The 23,552-nt window shown below is 33.5% G+C and overlaps 1 protein-coding gene across 1 annotated transcript in view; it reads right to left on the minus strand.

Moving 5' to 3' along the window:
- Nucleotides 1-510: 510 nt before the first annotated feature.
- Nucleotides 511-23,552, minus strand: part of CDC73 (cell division cycle 73) — a 112,116-nt gene continuing 89,074 nt past the window's right edge. Inside the window, exons 12-17 of the mRNA NM_001081507.1 lie at nucleotides 21,802-21,837; nucleotides 21,250-21,337; nucleotides 10,091-10,252; nucleotides 7,135-7,235; nucleotides 1,457-1,598; nucleotides 511-547 (exon numbers count right to left, since the gene is read on the minus strand). Coding sequence (NP_001074976.1) covers nucleotides 511-547; nucleotides 1,457-1,598; nucleotides 7,135-7,235; nucleotides 10,091-10,252; nucleotides 21,250-21,337; nucleotides 21,802-21,837 — 566 coding nt within the window. The remainder of the gene's footprint in view (nucleotides 548-1,456; nucleotides 1,599-7,134; nucleotides 7,236-10,090; nucleotides 10,253-21,249; nucleotides 21,338-21,801; nucleotides 21,838-23,552) is intronic.

A 23,552-nucleotide genomic window follows, 5' to 3' on the forward strand; every position in this document is an offset into this window, starting at 1 on the left:
ACATTCTGATTCATTCAAAATAGTCATATCCCTTTGCTAGTTTTGGAAGTTCCAGAGACTAAAATTTAATACCATTCATAACATAGTATTTTCAATAAAAGGAATTATAGAGCAATGAAAAATCTGAAGCAAGGTGGCTTAGAGAGCCTTATAACCTCTAAATATACACACATTTATAACCTGTATTTATTTTCTAAAGAAACAAATTTTAAGTAATGCTAATTTAACCAATGGAGAAAAAACTTCTATCAAAATATACAATTTCCATTACAGACTAGAAGGCTAATATTAAAAAAATAGTTGTAAGCCAAAAAGTTTGCTTATATGGATGACAAGCATCATCCCTTTGAAGCATAAAGCATCAAATAAGGTCTTATAAAAGATCGATCTGTGACCTTCTTCATTTGTAAGTTCTTGATAAATTCATAAAGCTTGAGTTTCAGTCTTTAGATCAAAGTACATCCATGCTTCTTAATCCAGATCTCCAGAAAAAGGGGAAACCAAGTAAATTCAGAATCTCAAGTGGGATTTATGCTTTACCATGTACCTGAAAAATAATAATATGTTATAATGATTACATGAATTGTAGAATTTTTAGAATATTATATGTAAAAATAGGTTAACATTTTTTTAAACGTAAAATTCAAAAGTGAACAGGATTTTTTGTTTTCTAGAAAAGTGAAAACATGATATTGTACTTTGGAAATACAGAATAAAAACTTTTGAAGCCAGAAGAAACATTCCTCCTATTAAATTCTATAATCTCAGAGCTTCTGGCTAGAATAATAAATGTTTCTCTTTAATATTATCATCAGTTATAATCACTGGGTTACCTCTGACTTTGGAAAACCCTTAATTTTCAGCAAGAGATTTACACCAAGAAAGTGATACATTTTAAAGAACACCCAAACAAAAATAAATTTAGTGGTATTGTGATCATATGCTGTTCTTAAATTTTCCAATTATAAAACTGATGTTAATGTAAAGGGGCTTTAAGAATACTATTTATAATAGTAATTAAATTCAAAAACTCTATTCCTTTCACAAGCTACCCTTAACTCACATCCAATCAGTGACCTTTTAATACTGGCAAAAAAACCCACAAAAAAACCCTGTAGGGATCACTTAATCCAAGCCCCTTGGATAGACAGAAAACAAGGTTCAGAAAGGTCACACAGTTCATTAGAGTCAGATCACAAAATCAGAATGAAAATCTAGGTCTTCTGACTCAGAATTTACTGTTCTTTCTATCCAGCTATGCGCCCTTTCTCCATCTGTTTCTAAAATCAATACAACAAAGATATTTGTTAATTATCTACTGGAGATCAGCAACAAATCAGACAGTGTTCGAAAAAGGGGATATGTTCACAACTTTAATGAACTTAATGTCTAACTGAGGAGAAAGGAAAATTACTATAATAAAGCAGAAGTAAGTGCATTTTAGGATCAGAATTACCTATCCAATGTTTCCCAGAATCGTAAGAAAACTGGTCTATCCAAATGACGTTTGTGATAGCTGAGTTCTAATACTGTTACATCCCATTTCTGAACGTTTGGATCTAGACGAACTTCATCATATTTGAGATGGAAGGCTTTAACTATATGGGGGGAAATAATATTTTTAATTCAAACTGCAATCAGAATTATAGAAATATTTTCTGAAAGAATAAAAATATCCAATACAGACATTAACCAAAAAACTAAACAAAACAAAAAACTTTAAAAGATGAATCTTTCTTCAACCAAATGAAACATTATAACCAAAGTGATCTTTGAAATAGACGCTAATAAGCACTGTGGCATCCTCAAAAACATTCAATTCAACAAATATCTACTGAAGGTTTATACATACCAGCTACTGGGAGTGAAATGCGGAATAAGGGAGATAAAACACATATGGTCTGGTGAAGGATAAAAAAAATCTATTCAAATAAAGTATGATAAAGGTGCAGTATATCATAGTAACATAAAAGTACCTTACCCAGACCATGAAATTCAGAAAATGCTAAGACCTAAAAGTTTGAGTAAGAATTAGGCAAACACAGAACAAAAGTGACCCAGTTAGCCAAGAACATGCTCAAAGAGAAATGGTTTCACTTAGAAACTAAAGAAATTTAATGGAATTGCATCATACAAAGTAATGTAAAGAATGTTTAAAAGGTAAGACCACAGATTGAGAATAATGTTATAGCCTTGTAGGCCCCTTATATATTAAGGGGTTTGGAGAACCACTGTAAAGCGTTCAGCTGTGACTACTGATACAATTTAGTAATCCAGAAGAGACATTTGCTAAACTTGGGAGAAGATAGACGCCTGGCAAGAAAAAGATTCAAGAAATAATTAGGGAGTAAGAACTAACAGAACTTGGTAAATGATGAAAAGAGAAAAATTTGGAAGGCCTCTTGAGAGGTTACCTAGAAGTAGATAATTGATATAAAAAGTTGAGTCTAGGGCAGCCCCAGTGGCTCAGCGGTTTAGTGCCGCCTGCAGCCCAGGGTGTGATCCTGGGGACCCCGGATCGAGTCCCACATCAGGCTCCCTGCATGGGGCCTGCTTCTCCCTCTGCCTGTGTCTCTGCCTCTCTCTCTGTCTCCATGTCTCTCATGAATAAATAAATAAAATCTTAAAAAAAAAAAAAAAAAAGCTGAGTCTAGCAAAAAGATCTAGAAGATTTCAGGCAGAGGGAATAGTTGGTAAAAAGGCTCTGAAATGAAAGCCACCGTGGCACATTCTATAAACAAGTATAACTTCTTTTATTGGCAATGTCCTATATGTAGAATTCAGCTATGGTAAAAAATCTGAATTTATTCCAAATGTGATAGTAAGTCACTAGAAAGTTTAGAGTAAGAAGGTGAAATTATCTGGTTTCCATTTTTAACAGTTGGTTTTGGGTGTTGGGCAAATAAAAGACTCAAAAGGCAAAACCTCCCAAGTGGCATATATTGCAAAAGGTTAACAAATGTACCATTAAGTATTATTTTCAATCTTTCACTGTCCCTGATTATCCAGTTGAATCATCCTCATCCTGGCTAGTTTATTTTGTAAACAGTTTACCACCAGTGAAGTTTATTTTACATTACACATGCAAGATGTTTAGCTTTTCTTTCAATTTACTTTTCTCTTGACATATAATTATTACTATCATCATTCTCATCCAGTATTTGAGGTCTTTAAGGAGAAAAATGATTGACTTTGTTAATTTTTTCTGAAAACTACTTTATGGATTGCTTGTTCCACACTGCTGATAGCCTATGCACTTTCAATGTTAACAATGAATCAAGGTGTAATTCTTGATGGAAATCCAAAATGAATCATTAGTGCCCACAAAAAGAAACATAAACATTACTTCTAAATTATTATGCTTTTATATAATTAAAGATCCCATCATCAGCACATTACTCATTTTGAATTTAATTCAATTCAATAAATTGAATTTAATTCAATTCAATAAATTTAAATTTAATTAAATTTAAATTTAATACACAGAATCATTAAAAGGGCTATATATCATAGCTTCAGAAAACCCATTTTCAAAATATTTATATGCATAAAAAATTTTAATTTTTAAAAGTTTGAAATTAAGGCCAACATTTCAATACTTCCTATTTTCCTTACTACATTTCACTTTTCTAATTCTCTCAATATTTCCTTTAAATCATCCTTTTAAAAAATATCTATTTATCTATTTAGAGAAAGAGGGGGGAGGTAGAAGGTCAAAGGGAGGGAGAGAGAGAGAGAGAGAGAGAATCTCAAGCAGACACTGCTGAGCATGGAGCCCAACACAGGGCTCAATCTCATGACCCTAAGATCATGACCTGAGCCAAAATCAAGACTGAGGTGACCAACCAAGTGAGCCAGCCAGCCAGGCACCCCTAAATCTTTTTTTTTTTTTTGTGGAAGATTTTGTTTATTTATTTGACAGAGAGTAAGAGCAGGAGCTGGGAACGAGGCAGAGGGAGAGTGACAAGCAGACTCCTCACTGAGCAAGGAACTCAATGCAGGGCTTGATCCTGAAACTTGGGGAGGATGACATGAGCCAAAGACAAGATGTTTAACCGACCAAGCTCCCCAGGTACCCCTCACTCTTAAAAATATATTAGGTATATCTGGGGGAAAAAATGAAACAGATAAAATGAGGAAAAAATTAAACTAAATTAAAAAATGATTTATCTAGGGATCCCTGGGTGGCTCAGTGGTTGAGCGTCTGCCTTTGGCTCAGAGCGTGATCCTAGAGTCCTGGGATTGAGTCCCACATCGGGCTCCCTGCGGCGAGCCTGCTTCTCCCCCTACCTGTGTCTCCACCTCTTTCGTGTGTCTCTCATGAATAAATAAATAAAATCTTAAAAAAAAAAGATTAAAAAAAAAGATTTCTCTAAAGCTATAAAGGCCTACAGTCCCCCACTCCTTAATTTCAATAGATTTAGTTTATACAGTATTTATTTTTCCACCAGAATAGACAACTTTTATAATTTAAGGTGAAACATGACAGTCCAAAAAGTTTAAATCACAAATGAGAAGCACAAAGTTTCTCTCACCATACAGAATATTTTACTAGCATTAAAGGAATGGTGGCAAATTTACATCAAGACATTACTATAAAACCTCTTATTCAGAAAAAGACTTTTAGCTTTTTAATCCTCAGCAAAAAATAGAACAAATGAAGTTCTTTTATAAGAAAGTCAGTCATCTCTCTGGTAGCACAATCAGTACTAAAGCAAAATACTTCACATAATTCAGAATTGTTCATTTTGTGCAAACTGCAAGACACTTGTCAACATTATTTTACAGGAACAAAGAAGCAAAAAAAAAAAAGACAATGGTCTTGAATAGTATTTTGTAGGTACAATAATGGCATGTCAGATGACAAAGAAGTAACACAATATAGATTACTAATGAAAAAATTTTCTCAATGGTAACTATCAATTTTATACAATTTATAAAATTTATACTTAATATCTTCTCTAAAATTTTGTAGTCTACTATATTATGCAATATGAAGAAAATATAAGTTTTCTACCAGGGCCCATATAGATGGTCCTAAATACCCTCAGTTTTTCCCCATGCTATATAGATGTTATCATTTTCTATGTGTGTGATGGGGGAAAGGGTAAAAACCTAGAAAAGGCAAGTAAAAAGCAAGGAAACCAACTAATTGCGGAAAAGAAACAGTATGGGAATGAGGGAGAATATAAGATAATCAACTCCATTTAGAACAGGTTGAGTCTGATGTACCAATAGGGTCTCACATAGGCGTTATCTGCTAATTAAGTGAGATACATAGGCCCAGAATATAAAACTAGAGACCAAACTTAGAATAAAGGGAAGATTAAACATGGTAATTGAAAGCTATCAGATCTCCTTGAGAGAGTATCAATAATAAAGGAGAAGAGAAACAAAACATAAACAGGTAGTTAGCTGAAAGCCAAAGGAAGCTAGAGAATCTGAGAAAGAGTATACGAGTCTTTGGAAAAGAACGTTTTAAAAAGAAAGAACCAAGTCAAGAGAATCAAATTCCCTTAAGGAGCTCAAAAGTATATAGTATTTGAATCACTGATAAGTTTGGTGAGAATAGTTTAGTAGAGAGCAAAGGAGCCAAACAGTGAATTGAGAACCAAAGAGAAAATAAGTTAGTAGAGATAATTCAAGTAAAAGAAAAAAGAGGAGCTAGAGTTAAGGTCAAGAGAAAGGGTTTTAAGATGGAAGGGACTTTCATTTTAAATGTTCATTAAGGAAGGAAGATTGAAAAGAAAGAATAATTCATGGAATAAAATCGCTAATTGCTAACTATTAAAAAAGTCTCAAGTTCTTATCTAAGTTTCAGAAGACTAACAATCTGAAAAAAACAATTACTAACATCGTTACATTCTGAAATTTAGACAGCATTTACATCTTGAAGACCTTTTAATCATTTTTTTGTTATTGTTACAACACTATTCAAAAAGGCAAGCAAGTAGGTAAAACATTTGTGTTCACATTTTATTTAAATTCCCGTTCTCGCTCCACCTTTAACTTTCTATTTATCAACTGTGTATTATTCAAGTTTCAGAAATAACATAAAAATCTATCATAATATTAGTAATATTAGAATCATTGTCTAGAATGAAAGTAGAGCAGAACAAATGATTAAAACTTTCAAGCTTGGGCAGTAGTTTCTATCTTGGGAGAATGGTTTAGTAACTGCCAACAAAATCTGAAGTTGCTTTTAAAATGGCTGGATTTTACAGTAGCACACTTCACATTCATAATAATCGAAGTTGTCATTTCTAATAAACATACTTGTTTCATGAGAATGCTTTTGAAAAAAAAATTTACTATGGTTACTAACTTAATTGGGTACTCGAATTAAATAATAATTGGAATATCTCTACTGCAAAAACCAGACTAAATTAATAAATTAATCTCCAATATACCAAAAGATATAAGCCACGTGAAATATTCATTTAACAGATGATCTACTGAATGCTTCCTCTATGACAGGCACTCTTCTGTGATAATTCAAGGGTAAACAAGGCAGAAAAGGGCTCTTCCCACCAAGAAGTTAGCCTTATAGCCAAGGAAGACTTAAAATAAAGATATAAATAAGATAATATCAAACAACAGTAAGTACTATCATAAAAAGGAGCTTAAAGAGTAACTGGGAGAAAGTAATGGTTATTTACTGGTTGGCCAGAGAAGGATTCTCTAAAGGAGACAATACTTGAATTTATGCTTGAATGAAAAAAAAAAACAAAAAACAAAAAACATCATGCATACTATAATCATTCCGGACAATGGAAATAGCCAGTAAAAAGTCATATGGCTCTTTAAGTTCTAGCTATACATTACTATTCAGCAAAAGTCAACCCCTTTAAAAACTAGCCATCAATTTTAATAAAAATGTATGGATGTGCAACAAATTAATCCTTTTTTAAGTGACCCAATGTGGGAATAGGATACGGTAATTTACTTTTAGACATAAGTACATTAAACAAATATTAATGTCTGAAAAAATACTTTAAAAATATTTCTCAGGTGCTTAAAAATGAGCATGTCTTAATGTATATATCATATATGCAGAGCCATATGTGGCTTTCTTGTACATAATGCAAAAGCATTTCTATATTGGATAGGCAGTAAAAATAAAGAGAATCTTACTTTTAGCAAATATGTCAACTGGTGATCCATCAGGCAAAAGCCATGGCCAACCTTTGAACTGCCATGCAGGACCTTGCACAAAAACTGCTACAACCCGATCCCTATAAATAGAAAAGGGACAGAGTTAGAGCTCAAGGGTTGAGACAATATCTCAAACATGAACTCTGATTACTGTAAATCCTTAAGGAAAGGTTTCAATTATTCATGTGGCATAGTCTCCTGTCAACAAATCTGTGAGACAGAGTACATTAGAGTAACTCTTTGTTACAATGTTATCATTAGGGTGTATTAATGATTGTTATACTTCTTATGCATCTGTTTTTGCACCTAAGTCTTTTAAACATAATTACACAACACAATCCTTATATGCAATCTTTTTTAACCTTTTAATCTGCCCTTCTTCTAGAATAAGGGCCCATTTTTTAGGGAACATGACTTGATCTATTAATTGAAAAAGTTGGTTTTAAAAGGAAATCATCTAAAATTCAAATACATCTTAAACGCTTTACTTTAACTAAAAACATTATAAATTATAGTAACTCACCAACCATTTTCTGGAACCTCAAAGTCTTATTTTTGAGTTCTTCTATTATTTAGAAAGTAATCTGAGTATAAAAGTCATTAGACTTCAATTTTTCCAATTGTTTACAATTGTTTCACTCACCCTAAATTCTACTAGCATTCTCTTTATTTTTTAAGCCCAACATGGGGCTTGAACTCATGACTCAGATCAAGACCTGAGCTGAGATCAAGAGTCAGATGCTTAAACTAACTGAGCCACCGAGGCACCCCTATCTGGGGTTTTTAAAGCAATTTGTCTTTCCAACCGTTCAATTTTGTTTTCATAAAAAGAACAAATCTTTCTCTAGGCCTTCATATTTCATTAGTTCACAAATTATTTAATTAAATTGAGAAATCATTATAAATACAAAGGCCATAAGCAGTTTAAGCATAGAACTAAAGAAGTGGGAACAAAACCATAATATAAACAGTAATAGTTAACATTAAGACATACTATGAGCATTCACTATGGGCCAGTATTGTTCTAAGCACCTTATCTTGTACATATGTTAACACATTGAATCTTCCAAACAATCTAATGAAGTGGGTACTATTATTGCCCCCATTTTACAGATGAGGAAACAGAAGCACACGGACAATCCATGAGTCAGAAGAGAGATGGAGAGAAGAAGAATGAGGAGGAGAAATGGAGGGAATGATTACTCTTGTGCACTGGTTATGCTACTGTTCCTGTGTGAGGACTGATAAATCATGACAACAGCCATCTCAGTACTATTACGGAAATAGTTTTAACCTTACAACTCCTTAAAATGGTTTTAGGAATGCCCAGAGGTCCACAGATCACACACTTTGATAACCACTGCATTAGATGAAAACTCTATACAGCCAACAAAGCATTAAACCAGGTTATCTTCTATTCAAGTAAAAGACCTACTGCAACAATTCAAGTTATTGTGAAAAACCACAGCTTAAAAATCTTAATCTGCTCAAAATCTCTAAGGCTAAAATTAAATCTTAAATAAAAAATTTCCTCCTTGCATAGGATATGTGCCCTATAGTGCCAAAACTATCTTTGGTAATGGAGCACATTATTAAATGGCCTCTTAATTTCATGATGTAACTTGTGCCATACAATAGTTAAAAGCCCAAGGTACCTGCCAAACTAAAGGAAATTTGTTGGAGAGACATCACCTAGATCCTACTTGGTCTCACAGGGTTATTAACAGGTAAGCAGGATAATATAAATACTACTCAGTGAATTCTTGAAGGGACAATTAACAGAGAAAGAAAAGAGAAAAGGAAAGGAAAGGAAAGAAGATAAGAAAAATATTATTCCTAGGTTAGGACACCAATGACTAGGTTATCTAGCTAATATATACAAGCAATATTTTGTAGAAAGGTGACAGCACCTGTATGGTGTTTGTAATTTTTTCTGCAAATAACTGCAAAAATATGATACAAATGTTGTAATTTTCCTACTTCCTACAATTTTTAAACTTGATATCTGAAATTCTCATCTTCCTTCATATAATAAATTTTTAACATACTTATATTCTCAATGCCTTGACTTCTTAATGTGTGAAGACTAATGAGTACTTCAAAGGTAAATTTCAGCTAATGCATCAATGTGTTGTGTTATGTGACAGAGATGCACTCTCAGACTCTGTATTTTTATTCCAGCTTAGATTAATAAAATAATTCATGTATCTGAGTTTATAGGCACTATGTTATAAAAGGCTTTATATTTTATTAAAGGACATTTTAATGCAATCAAAGGGCTTAACCAGAGTGCTTATTCTTTTTATTAAATTATTCTCTACAATAAAAGTAACAATCCTCTCATTTATCATTTCTTAGTCAAAAATGTGAATTCTCCAAATAAAAAATCCAGAACTATAATCTTTCAAAACATTAGTCTATTTGAAGTTTTGCTCTAAAGGCTGATCCAGAACAAATAAACAGTGTAAATAATTTTTTACTAAGTTTTCCAGAAGCTAGTGTTTCTTTTTTTTTTTAAGATTTTATTTATTTGAAAGAGAGAGAACAAGTGCGTACATGAGTTGGGGGAGGGGCAGAGGGACAAGCAGACTCCCCACTGAGTGGGGGGAGACAGTAGAAGACCCAATCCCAGGACCCTGAGATCATGACCTAAGCCCAAGTCAGACGCTTAACCGACTGAGCCACGCAGGTACCCCTGAAATTAGTGTTTCTTATAAGTAAAATAAAGCTTAGCTACCCAAAATACAAATTTATTTCGGCTTTACTAAACTGTGGACATTATTAATGACCAACTTAGACATTAACATGGTTTTCAGTGATAGTTTCTATTTAGAACTCATGACACACACACACAAAGAACTCATGACAAAATGTGATACTTTTTAATTATACAAAAAAAAAATTAGTGACTACATAAAAGAATAGATCATCTTACCAGTCTTGAGGCATAAGTTTAAGAGGCTGGTCTACTACTCTATAAGGAACTGTGACACTGATTGCCGTGCCCCCTGGTTGCATCTGATCTTTTCTTCTCTGTATTAAAGTTTCATTTTCTCGTTGGCAGCCTTGTTTCTTCTTTTCATCTGATGGGACAAATCTTTGAAAAAAGATGAGAAAAGGTCAAATGTTTTAGTGATACAAATGGTAAAAAAAATTATATTGATAGTTAGATCAAACTTTTTTTTTTAATAAACTCCTCTGCAGGGATCCCTGGGTGGCGCAGCGGTTTGGCGCCTGCCTTTGGCCCAGGGCACGATCCTGGAGACCCGGGATCGAATCCCACGTCGGGCTCCTGGTGCATGGAGCCTGCTTCTCCCTCTGCCTATGTCTCTGCCTCTCTCTCTCTCTCTATCATAAATAAATAAAAATTAAAAAAAAAAAAAAATAAACTCCTCTGCATGTATAGATCACAATGAGTGGAGAGTATAATACCTCTAATAACCAACAGTATTCAGCTCACATAGGCCGTAAATTGGTGTGTATGTCTGTATGTGTATCTCTCACACACAGACACAATTTATATTCATTCATTTATCACTTAGCATTTTCCAAAGTTACATAAAAGACCAAACTATTCCTTGATTTTTCAAATGCTAGGAAAAGGAAATTCTATGATAAACCAAAAGATCACCTGAAATGAAGATGATGTGGCTTCCTCCCAGAGAGGTGACTTAGTCTGTCCAAGAGTTTCACAAAACTCTCCTATTTCATGGATTATGACTTAGCATAATTAAGAAATGCTATCTCATTTCACGGTTGCTTCGCAAATTTTAAAGGAGGAAATTAAATAAATGTATGCCAATTGTCTTAGTATAAATACTGGTAGTAATTTAGTAAATTATCAACTCTACCATGTGATTCAATTCTCTATCATCAACATATTCTCAAAAATAATTTAAGAATCTGCAGAGCTGTTGCCAGTTCTAGAATGTTGGTGTTCACAAAGCATTTCAAAACAGTCTTTTTTTTTTTTTTTTTTTAAAGCATACTCCTAATACACTCTATTAGCATATTTTACATTGAGAGTAATTCGGCTTCTGAAGTTTAAGACAGGGGATCCCTGGGTGGCTCAGCGGTTTAGCGCCTGCCTTTGGCCCAGGGTGCGATCCTGGAGACCCGGGATCAAATCCCACGTTGGGCTCCTGGTGCATGGAGCCTGCTTCTCCCTCTGCCTATGTCTCTGCATCTCTCTCTCTCTCTCTCTCTCTATCATAAATAAATAAAAATTAAAAAAAAAAAAGTTTAAGACAGATAAATAGGATATACACGAGAGCTTGCACTTGGTAGTCTTTTGAAAAATTTCAGTATCACATGCTGGATTCATCATTAGTAATACTAGTCTTGTATTTATCCAAGTTTTTAGTAGATGGTGATTGTGATTATTGGAACTTCATTTCTGAGCTGTTTTACATATCCACGTCAGAATCTGGTGGAAAAGTTAAGATTTCCATATCATTTAAAAATGTCCTTCAGATAATCACTTTACTCCCTATTTTGGATTTTGGTGATTTATTAATCAAGCCCACTTAGAAAATGCCAAATATAATACTAACACTGAATAATTAAACACTTTAAAATTAACATACACGCATTGTTAAAAAGTTTTAATATAAAATTACAACAAAAATGTATTAAGTGAACAGTAATACATCATGCTGTTACACAATATACATAGTTGTTCAAAACATAGTTCCTGCCCTCTTGAAGTATATGTTCAAGATACAAAGTGGTCTCACAAGAGAAAGATGCTTTAATTTATCTCAACCATTCTATTATCTAGATGGGATTAAAATGTTTACATTCTGAAATATAATAATGTATCTCACTCTTCTCTATCTTTTGAAATTTTAATGTAAAAGTATAAAATTACTTATGCAAAATTACTTATAATCTTTAATGATGTACAAATACAAATGTACATGATATACATGTACAAATGAGTGATCTATAATATCTTTAAAAAATCTATTAAATATCTAATGCAACTTCTAATGCATTAGGAAAAAATGAGTTACATACCATTTGCATGTTCAAGTGTTTGTTGATATAAGTTTTACTGAAGTTCAGAGTCATTAACATGGTTCTTTATTTAACTACCACCCTATAATTTTTACATGCTCTAGTATTTTAATTTCTGAATACACCTTGGTCTTTAGAATAGTAGCCTTCACTATAGTAAATACAGCTGTATTTCAAAATGTTTTTCAGCCCTGATCTCATGTGGTAACATAAGGACAGATCTTTTATCCTACTCTCATAAACTTAAAGTTAGAATAACAATGTAGACTTCTCTACCCACGGAAGACACTAGCAAACTAATTTAACTTAAGCTTTTTTTACTAGATTTCACTTACTCCTAGAGTAAGAAATAAAGCTCAAATTCTGCTCAAGGGAGGGAACCTAACAGAAGTTCCTTCTTTCATAAAGGTTGGATTCTCAGGGATTAAGCACAGTATAACGGTAAACTAGAAATAAATCCACTGCCCACTCTTTTTCTTATACCCCCACCCCAGGCCTTATCAATACCCTGGCAACAGCAAAGAAGATCAAATTCAGAATTGCAAATTTGAAGGAAGAATTAACCACCCTGATCACAATGACTGACTGAGAAATCAACACATTATCCAAGGTAAGCCAAAGAGTCTTAATCCTGGAATTTTTGCTGGAATTATTGGGAAACAGACACTCTCTTTCTACTGTGATTAGTAGCCTTGACCCTGAGTGGGGAGATGAGAGATGGAGAGACCAGCTCCTTATTACATCATTTCAGCACTGAGTCTAGCTATGTCAGAAGCCAGGACTGTTCCGTTATGTTGAATCAGTAAGTTATTTTTTGATAAAGCTACTTTGAGTTGGTATTTATCATTTATAACTAAAAGTGTTCTAACAAACATAACCAGAATTACACAACTAATGTGATGGGTGAATATATGTGATTTGGAGAAAGATTATGATGTTCATTGACATCCAATAATTGCAATTTATTTATTCCACTTTATATTACATGAGTAAAGGCATATTTTGATATGACTAAAGTTATTACTATTTAAACAAATACAGTTCTACTTAAATAACTGTACTAGTACTGTCAAAGAATACAATTCAAATAAATGATATAGCTAAATAAGTTCCAGAATTTATGTTATTTTAAAAACAGAGCAAGTTTATGAATATTTTCCGGTTAAAAATATTTCCTTTTTCCTAAATTAAAGAAATTGAAATTTGTAAAGTAGAGGAAAAAAAGAAGGAAAGGAAAGGAAAGGAAAGGAAAGGAAAGGAAAGGAAAGGAAAGGAAAGGAAAGGAAAGGAAAGGAAAGGAAAAGACAAGACAAGACAAGACAATGTCTGGATGTTAGAAAAAAACCTCAAACTGAAAATTTAATTCAAAGTGATGTAAAACTGGCAATGTTCCCAGGTACTTAGCGAATACAAATGCAAACCTTTCCTGGAGTACCCTTCCACCCCCATGTGAGCCGAGCCCCACCTTCATTTTGGAACTCAAAGAATTTCCACAGAAAACAATTCCAAGGAAAATGAACAGTAAATGAAGACAATGAAAAACATGAAATGTACTAAAAAACTAAACACACAAACAAGAGGTTTCATGAAGCAAACAGGTTTCATGAAACAAACAACTGTCAAAAGAAAAAGGTAACTAATAATGGAATTAGCAAAGATCAAAGCTCATAAAACAAGCCTGCAAAATAGATAGGAGAAAAAAATATTTTAAAGAAGACCAAAGATTTGAAAAAGAACGAATCAGAGCCACTAAAACTGAAAAAGTCCTAGAAAGAGGAGAGGAAAGGGGATGGGGATTACACAGAGCTAAGGGGCCAGGACTCAGAACTGACACAAAACACAAATCCATACACTTAATTCTAAATGAATCCCAAAATGGAATATATAAGAAAACTACATCTAGGTAGAACAGATAAGCAAGTTTAAATTAGTCTTTAAAATGACCAGGTAAAGCAGATTTCCTTCAAAGGACTGATTATCACACTAACAGGTGACCTATGAACCAAGACAAGAAGATAGAATATAGTGCAATGGTATCTTCAACATAATGAGAAAAAAAAAAAGAAAGAAAGAAAGAAAGAAACTCCTATGTTTGTTTTCCAAAGTGGTTGAATCTTTTTGCATTACCTGTGACTGCTGAGAATAAACTATTCATGGTCCTGCATGAACTCCAGTAATTGTTCTGCCTGTTTCCTCCCCAGGCCTCAAGTAGTTTTCTCCTATGAATGTGCTCAAGAGTATTTGACTGATACAAGGAAGAACCCTCTACATATCTCTGAAGCACCCTCGATGTGCAATCTCTCCCTTTAGAACTCTGTCCTGTGAGGATGCTATCATGGCCAGTTTCACAAGTGCCATCCAATCATTTTATTTTAAATAAACTTAAGAGTCTTACTAAAACTTCACTCAAGATCACATTTATAATTCTATATAAAATGTACTTTTTAATACTTCATAATATAACCTTAATTTTGTTATTTAGGGATGTCAAAAGTGAAGTTGGGTTTTGTCTTGTTTCATTTACTTATTGAAGAGCTAAAAAACTGAAAAATCCTTAATTTTAAATGAAACCAAATAGAATCTATGCCAAAATGAGCTATGGGGTACAGCCAGTACCATAATTGTGTGGAGGAGGTTTCAATTATGCATTAATTACATAGCAAAGCCTCCAGCTGACTCAAACTGTAGGGGAGATGTCAGTTGCAATGAGGTGTTAAACAATGAAGGGAGTGTTTTATACTTAGAAGAAAAATTAGGCTCAGTCTATCCTAAGAATGTGGTCTATTTAATTGTTTGGTTTCTCTGTTATAAATCTAGGGAGAAAAACGCTAAAGTTTACTTTGTGATTTCTTTGCACTGTTTACCATCTTCCGTTATAAACAATTAACATTTAGATTTGTAATACATTCAGATGAGCATCGCAAAGGTTCTGGACAGTGAAAAGCTGAAGGCAGAATTTCTTGTTTAACATTCCAAAAACTTACCATGAATTTTCTGTAACCATTAAGGTATATTTATAAAAAACATAAATAGCTGTCAATTACTAAAAATTGTGAGTTGGAAATACCAAATTCACAAATCATAGAATCAAAGAACTAGCTAGAAAGGGCCTTAAAAAAAAATCACCTGATAGTAACAGCAAGTGCCAAAAATCCAAGACCAAGTACAATGACACTTCATAGGAACTAAAATCAAATCCCAGATACAGATATAACTATCATATATCAAAGAAGGAACTTAAAATTAGACATAAATACACTAAATGAATTTACAGCTTGTACAAACACATACAAAAACCAAACTCTGAATTTCAGGTAATACAAGTACATTCTCCAATTTTCTCAATGTGTTCCTCTCACCTATTCTGTTTCCTAGACATTTATTTAATATCCATTATTGGGCAAATCCATTTTCAAGAATGGATGTAGAAATAACAACGGAGGAACAGGCCCTCTTCTCTAAAGAATTCACAATTTACTTGGAATTGTAAATTCCAACTGGGTGCCAGATTATAAAACACAGAAGCCATCACAAAACAAAAACATAGATGTCTATCATATTTCAGAGAATATAAACAATGAAAACACTATTCTTGTACACTCACTAGAAGGTGGAAAGACACATGAATGCTCAAACAAAAACTAAGAAAAATTTGAAAGTGGTTAATGAAACCCACTTCTGCATGAGTCTGACAGTTTGTTGCATAATCAAATTGATTTCAAAGAGGATCAAAATAACTATATTTCTATTTCACTCAACTGTAGATGACTTGAGGAATTACTTGAGTAATCTATACCACTGTAAGAACACTATAAACAATAAAAGTCTAATGAAATATAAAACATAAAAAACTCCTTCTTTCCCTACTGTTAATGGAAAAAAACTCAGTGAAAATTTCATTCAAAAGTACTGAAGAAAAAATACTGTAGAGATATATTTGTGCCACATTACATAGATTTTTTTTTTATACAGCTATTTAAGTCATAAGGTACTTAAATTCAATTCCACATTTGGTAAAACCTGGAATCAGCTAGTTTCACAACTTATTTTGTATCTCATTTTTAATTAGTCATAAGTTATTTAGAAGCAGTATGAATTTTCTTTTTGGAGGTCAGGTTGCTTTTGTTTTCTTTCACTAAGAATTGTCACTGTTATTTTACTGAGAAAGAAGGCAGAGCATTCACATTCTTTTTTTGGATACTAATTAGGTTACTGACTGAAAATATTTTCCTAGTTACCACTAAAAATATTTAACAAGAATTTTCAATGTTAGGCCAAATTACAAAATATTGTTATTGCAATTAACAGTGAATATAAGGCCCTAAATATGTTGCGGGAAAGTATTCTGTTCCAGAATAAAACCCCATTTAAAAAAAAAAAAATTTTAGAGAGAGAGAGAGAGAGAGCATAGCGAGTGTGCACACACATGAGCAGGGAGAAGGGTAAAGGGAGAGAGAAAATCCTCAAAGCTGAGTCACCACGGAGCCCAGAGCCTCAAGTGAAGCGAGGCTTCATCTCATGTGGGGATCCATCTCACAAATGTGAGATCATGATCCCTGATCATGATCTGAACCAAAATCAAGAGTCACTTAACTGAATAAGCCACCCAGGCGCCCCTAAAACCCAATTTCTTAATCTGAATGTTTGTTAAGAATCTCCCTTACTAAAGGTTAAAGTAACTAGACTGGTGTTTGAGAAACCTCGTTGCATTTCCTGCTCTGCAACTAACTACCACAGTGGGCTTTAAGGCTATCTCTTGGCATTTTCATTCAGGGTAAGAATGTATTCTGACAATCCTTTTTAGGTCTCAAAACCTAGAAAATAATAAATTTCAAGTATTTCTTTAGATTAGTAAAAAAAAAAAAAAAACAAAAAAAACACATCACTACAGTTATGTATGTTCTCACTAACACCACATACTTTGTGAGAGGAGCTAGGCGAAGTTTTTAATGGTGGATTTAATTATTGCTGAGGTCTAATTTGATTTTGAACTTATCTTCAAGATGTGATTTAAGTTTGTAAATTAGTATCAAAGAAAAATTATACTTTTCACTGTACTTTCAAATAATAAAGCATTAAGACTTTTTTTTTAAGAATTTATTTATTTATTCATGAGAGATACAGATAAAGAGGCAGGGACATAGGCAGAGGGAGAAGCAGGCTTCCTGTGGGAGTCTGATGTGAGATGATGTGCGCCTCAACCCTAGGACCCTGCGATCACAACCTGAGTCAAAGGCAGAGGCTCAACCACTGAGCCACTCAGGTGTTCCTGAGATATTTTATACTAAATGCTAGAACATATTTTATATCCCATCAGTTGCAATAAATGACTCCTAACATACTAACACCACTATCATGTGAGCTCTGAGAAGGTTGAGCTTGTAGTTTATCTACATAGCACTTTGATTTTTAGTTATTGCTCTATAGTGTTGAATGAACAAACTCAGTACAGACAGATTAAATACCTTATAAAATTCTAGTTCCAGTAAGTATAAAAACCCTTCCAAGAAATGTCAGATAAAATGTAACATGCACCTGAAGTGCACAGTTGAGCTGGAAAGGAAATAGTCATGGGCCAGAAATTACTGGTACTGCAGTGAATGAAAATGGAAGATAGAAACACTTTCTTGAGACTTGGTTTTTACCACCCACACAAAGGAAGGACAAAAAGGAACCAGAACTAGAACTTTACAAGAGATAAACAATCAACAGAAGGATGAACTAGGAGGAAAACATTCCAAATAAGCTTTAAGGAAGTGTACCCATCTTGATCTGGCTCTAGAGGAGGGGAGGAAAAAGGAGTTCTAGATAATCGGTCAGCCCAGGGCCTACCCCAATGTCACTCTGGTCTGTTCTGAATTTGAATTTATGCTATGCTTGTGGACCAGAAATCCTTGAACTGAGAATTTAACGTAAAAATCACCCAGGTTGTCTGGGTAGTTCAGTGGGTTAAATGCCTTCCACTCACGTCAGGATCCCTGGGATCCTGGGATGGAGCCATGCTTTGGGATCCCTGCTCAGTAGGGAGCCTACTTCTCCCTCTCCCTCTGACCCTCACATCCCCACTCCTGCTGTCTTTAATAAATAAAATCTTTTAAAAAAAAGTAATAATAAAAAAGTAAAAATCAACTTTAGACTTGTTATATTACTATAGCACCTGACAAAAGCAAATTTATAATATCTTCAATCCAGAATTTCTTCAAATAATTAAAATGAAAGCATAGTGAGCAAAAGTCTAAATTCATAACAAATGCCAAGATTTAGTCACTAATTACATAAGGTAACTGGACAATCTGACAACCTCTATTTAACAAGTACCATGACAGAGTATCAAACACTAGAGAAAGGTATCATAGAATACATTTAACCCCCTTCTCTCCAACTAATGACCATGATACCACTCAGCCTCTAAAACATTATACAGTGTATATAATGTTGGGTCCTTCCATTTGCTTTCACCTACTTGATGAAAAGCAGAATGAACGATCTTTAAAATGCTAAAATACCCAGCAGTGTTTAAGTGAGTCTGTAAACAATTTACCCATTTTAATAACCAGCATGACTGAAAAAAACCTGAGAATCACTATAGGATAGGGTGACCACTGTTTCTTCAAAACAACATTTTACTACATGTTTTTAAACTATGTGAATTCTGCAATAAATGTTTTTAGATATTCTGTCTTAACTCATGACCCTGTATGAGGAAGAGAGAAAACAAATTTTCCCCTTGAAAATATGTTATTAAAATGACTATATTTAAGTCTAGTACTGCACAGGAAAAGAGAAAAGGAACTTGTTAAAAAGGACACAAGCAGAGTCTACCAGAGCAAGGGGGCTGAGAACAATTGCACCTCCATACAGACATAAATGCACACAGCGCATTTTTAATGAAGGATAGTTAATTTAAGATAATGTATACTACATAAAAGTGTGATGACCCTGAGAACAAAGTCCACTCACAATTCACAGATGCAAACAACACAATATCAGCAGTACAAATAAATCACGAGAATCTGGCATATGAAATTTAAAATGAGAGGAAAGCATGGTGGATATCCTTCTGTCATGAGCAAAGGCAGACATCCAGAAATCACTAGCAAAACCACTCATTATTTGCCATGCTAATAATAGTGTTCATAAACTTGACAGCATTCTGAAAAAATCACTTACCCATGGTTCATTTTAAGCCTTACTAATGTACACAGCATTGAAAGTTATTTAAAACAATTTTAACATTGCCATTTTTCTTCTGGAAATGACAGCCAATACAAGAAGTATAAAGATTAAAAAAATAATAATCATGATCTCTAAAAGTGGCACACCTACTCATATTAATAACATAAAGATAAATACTTCTGAAAAATACTTAAATTTTAAGTCTGAAGCCAGTTGGGCTGGGGAGAAATTAATTTTGTACACATTCTCATGATGTGTGTTTATAGGAGCAATTTGAGTTATAACTGTGACTATACTGATTCTAAACAGGAAATGAGGAAGGAGAAAAAAACTTTCATGTACAAAATTTGAGTGACAAAGGAAAATGGTACACATTTCTAGTTATCAAATAAATACGTCAGAGGGATATAAAGTAAACATACTGACTATAGTTAACATCGTATTGCATATCTGAAAGGAGAATGGAGATTTAAAGTTACCACAAGAAAAAAATCTTTGTAACTATGTATGATAATGGATGTTAATTGGACTTCTGTAGTGATCATTCTGCAATATATATAAAAATATTAAGTCCTTACACTAGATACCTGGAACTTAATAATGTTATGTCAATTATACCTCAATAAAAAATTTTCAGACAGCTAAGTACCTGGAAATTTTAACATAGGATGTAGGTTTTAACTTCAACTAAATTTTACTAATATCTAGGTTAAAAAACTATATTCCCAACCTCCACCACCCCCTACACACAGTATATGTATCTAATTTATGGAGAAGTTACTATTTTTTCCATTCTTCAACTAGAAATTGGAGAAGGGGAGAGGAAGAGAACAGGAATTTGTTTTTGAACTTCCTCAAGCTCTTCAGGAAAAAGTTTAAAAAATTCATATTAGAAATTAATATAATAGTATTCTTTTCATTAGAATTTTAGCTAAAAATTTCTGTAATTATCCCTAAGGGATCCAGAGAGAAAAGAATATATGGAGGATCCCTGAACAACATTGGTTTAAACTGCATGGGTCCACTTATACCTGGGTTTTTTGTGGGCTTTTTCCCTACAAATGTAATATAGTCACCTGGGTGACTCAGTCAGTTAAGCATCTGCCTTCAGCTAAAGTTATGGTTCTGGGGTCCTGGGACTGAACCCCGAGTCTGGCTCCCTGCTCAGTGGGGAGTCTGCTTCTCCCTCTTTCTCTGCCCTCACTGCTCACCCCACTCATGTTCTCTCTCAAATAAATAAATAAAATCTCTTTTAAAAAGTACAATAATGTAGGGCAGCCTGGGTGGCTCAGCAGTTTAGTGCCGCCTCCTTAAGCCCAGGGTGTGATCTTCGAGACCCAGGATCGAGTCCGGCGTCGGGCTCCCTGCATGGAGCCTGCTTCTCCCTCCGCCTGTGTCTCTGCCTCTCTCTGTATCTCTCATGAACAAATAAATAAAATCTTTAAAAATAAATAAATAAATAAAAAGTACAATAATGTAAACGTATATACTCTCTATCTTGTGGGGTTTTTTTACATTTTTTCCCTAGTTTACTTTATTGTACAGATACAATATATAATACATATGAGATACAAAATATGTGTTAATTGACTGTTACGTTATATATTAATTATGTTATCAGTAGGGTATCCAGTCAGTATTAGGCTATTAGGTATTGAGTTTTTGCAGGAGTCAAAAGTTGTACGTAAATTTTTTTTATTAATCAGGGGATGGGCACCTCAAACCCCTGCATTGTTCAAGTACTCTGTACTGTTTTGAAAATTATATTTCAGACTATCTGTAAAGCCTACAGCACAGAAACTGAAATTATTTTCTCTAAATAAGGAATACCAAATCTGTAACTAATTCTCAAAGATACCTCCATATTCAATGAAAACAACAGTTTAACAAATTACTTACTTTAGGTCCTGTAGGAGGTCTTTTGCATTAAGCATGGTTATTAAAGAGGTGGTAGCTGCAGGAATTATGATGATGGGTGTTCGAGATCCTATAAAGATAAAATTATAAAGATAACAAATATGTTATTATTATTAAATGAAATATAGTTACACTCCCAATTAAAACTTAAAAGTTGGTAAATTTGTAATCTTAACCCCTTTGAGCTAAAAAAAATATTTTACATCAACAGTGATATTCAAAATTCAAAATATTTAATAATCAGTATGACCTGAACACTGACTAGTCAGAACGGATACCACACACGTTTTATATAACTGCACAAGCATAGAATCAGCCTTAATTTTGTAATATTATTTACTTTTACTTTCTTTTTTTTTTAAATTTTTGTTTTTTATTTAAGTGATCTCTTAATTGAGCTCGAATTGATCTCTTAAGTGAGCTCGAATTCCTGATGCCAGGATCAAGAGTCACATGTTCTTCAGCCTAAACCAGCCACACGCCCCTACTTTTACTTTTTAAAATAAGTTTAGATTCATATGCACAACACCTCACCTTTCTTCTGATTTGGAGGAGGTCTTGCTTGAGAAACTGTTAATAAGAGAGTGAAAAAAAAATGAGTGTCACAAAAATCACATTCTTATTTTCAAATTTACAAAGCAACTAAGGCCTAAAAATTTAAATTACATGACTAGCTATAACATTTTAAAATATGTTGCAATCTTCTAAAATAACATCAATCTTTTCAAATAATTTATTTTTCTATTTCACAAAACATGAATATGCCTTACCATTATTTAACAATCTGTTATAACAAAGCAGATATACTACATTGGTAGACACTGTGTATCTATATCAATGGATGTTAAAGCCTAGCAAAGGAATCAAATAGTTTCTTAATTAACTGATAACCAATGTAGTAAATGCAAAAACATGTAACACTAGGGGAAGGGCTGGGAGAAAGAAATGTGCTGAACTATTTAGGAGGGAAAAGAAAGGCATTATTGGGAACTAAGACCTAAAATATTTTTTACCATTTTTCTCTCTTCCTATTTGCTTTTTGTTCTTTAGAAGACAACATTACAGGCAATGAGTCATGTAAAGGTCTATATTATCTTGAATTGCCAATATTATTATTATTTTTAAGGATTTTATTTGAGAGAGAGAGACAGAATATGAATGAGCAGAAGGCGAAGGAGAGAGAATCTGAAACAGACTCCAAGCTGAGTGCAGAGCCTGATGTGGGGCTCAATCCCAGGCCACAAGACCATGACCTGAGCTAAAATCGAGAGTCAGACACTCAATCAACTAAGCCACCCAGGCACCCCAAGTTGCCCATATTATTAAAATTGTGAATGTATGTTATAAAAACACAAATATTCATCTTCTCACTATCTGTCTATATAATAGACTTTATAACACACAGAAACATTTGTTGGTATAATAACAGCAATATCAGCCTGGTTGAAGATTAATGTATTTTAGAACTTAAAAATGCTGTACATTCAAGTTTCAGAATTTACAATAAAAATTTACTGACTGCTTTCTATGTGAAATGTGTGTACTGTGTTAGAATTTTTATCCCCCCCCCGCCCTTTTTAAGGATTTTATTTATTTACTCATGAGAGATGCAGAGACAGAGAGGCAGAGACATAGACAGAGGGAGACGCAGATTCCCTGCAGGGAGCCTGATGTGGGACTCAATCCCAGGATCTGGGGATCATGACCTGAGGCAAAGGCAGATGCTCAATCAGTGAGCCACCCAGGTGGCCCAGAATTTCCATTTTCTTAAATCACGAAAATAAATAAAAATTTAGGAGACTTAAAATTCTAACTCAACATCAGTTAAAAACAGATTACCACTTTTAAAGGGATACATGCATTTTTGGAATGTGTTCTATTTTAAAAGCAGTAAAATGCTACATTTTCACTTAATACTTTTTATTCTTTTGTATAGTTACTTATTGTGATAAAATTTTATCAGTCCAGTAGTATGATTTTTCTAGCCACATTAGGTAGTGAAAGATACATGTAAATAAAAGTTCACATATATGTATATTTATTATAGTGTTCTCATACCTTTCTTCTTGCTGAGAAAAAAACAGTAAAGCTTTCTTAAATCATTTTTAGAAACAGGACTCATAGAAACACCTGATTAGCGAGATAGCATCATCTTAAACACAATATAGTCTCAGTAAATATCTGGTAGTTGTTGGAGGGATAAGATAATGACAGGTCGGAGAGATACATGAATAACAGGAGATGGGACTTGCTATGAAAATGACTAAGAAGGGCAGCCCTGGTGG

Source organism: Canis lupus, chromosome 38 (genome assembly GCF_011100685.1).
Source record: "Canis lupus familiaris isolate Mischka breed German Shepherd chromosome 38, alternate assembly UU_Cfam_GSD_1.0, whole genome shotgun sequence".
Taxonomy (NCBI): domain Eukaryota; kingdom Metazoa; phylum Chordata; class Mammalia; order Carnivora; family Canidae; genus Canis; species Canis lupus.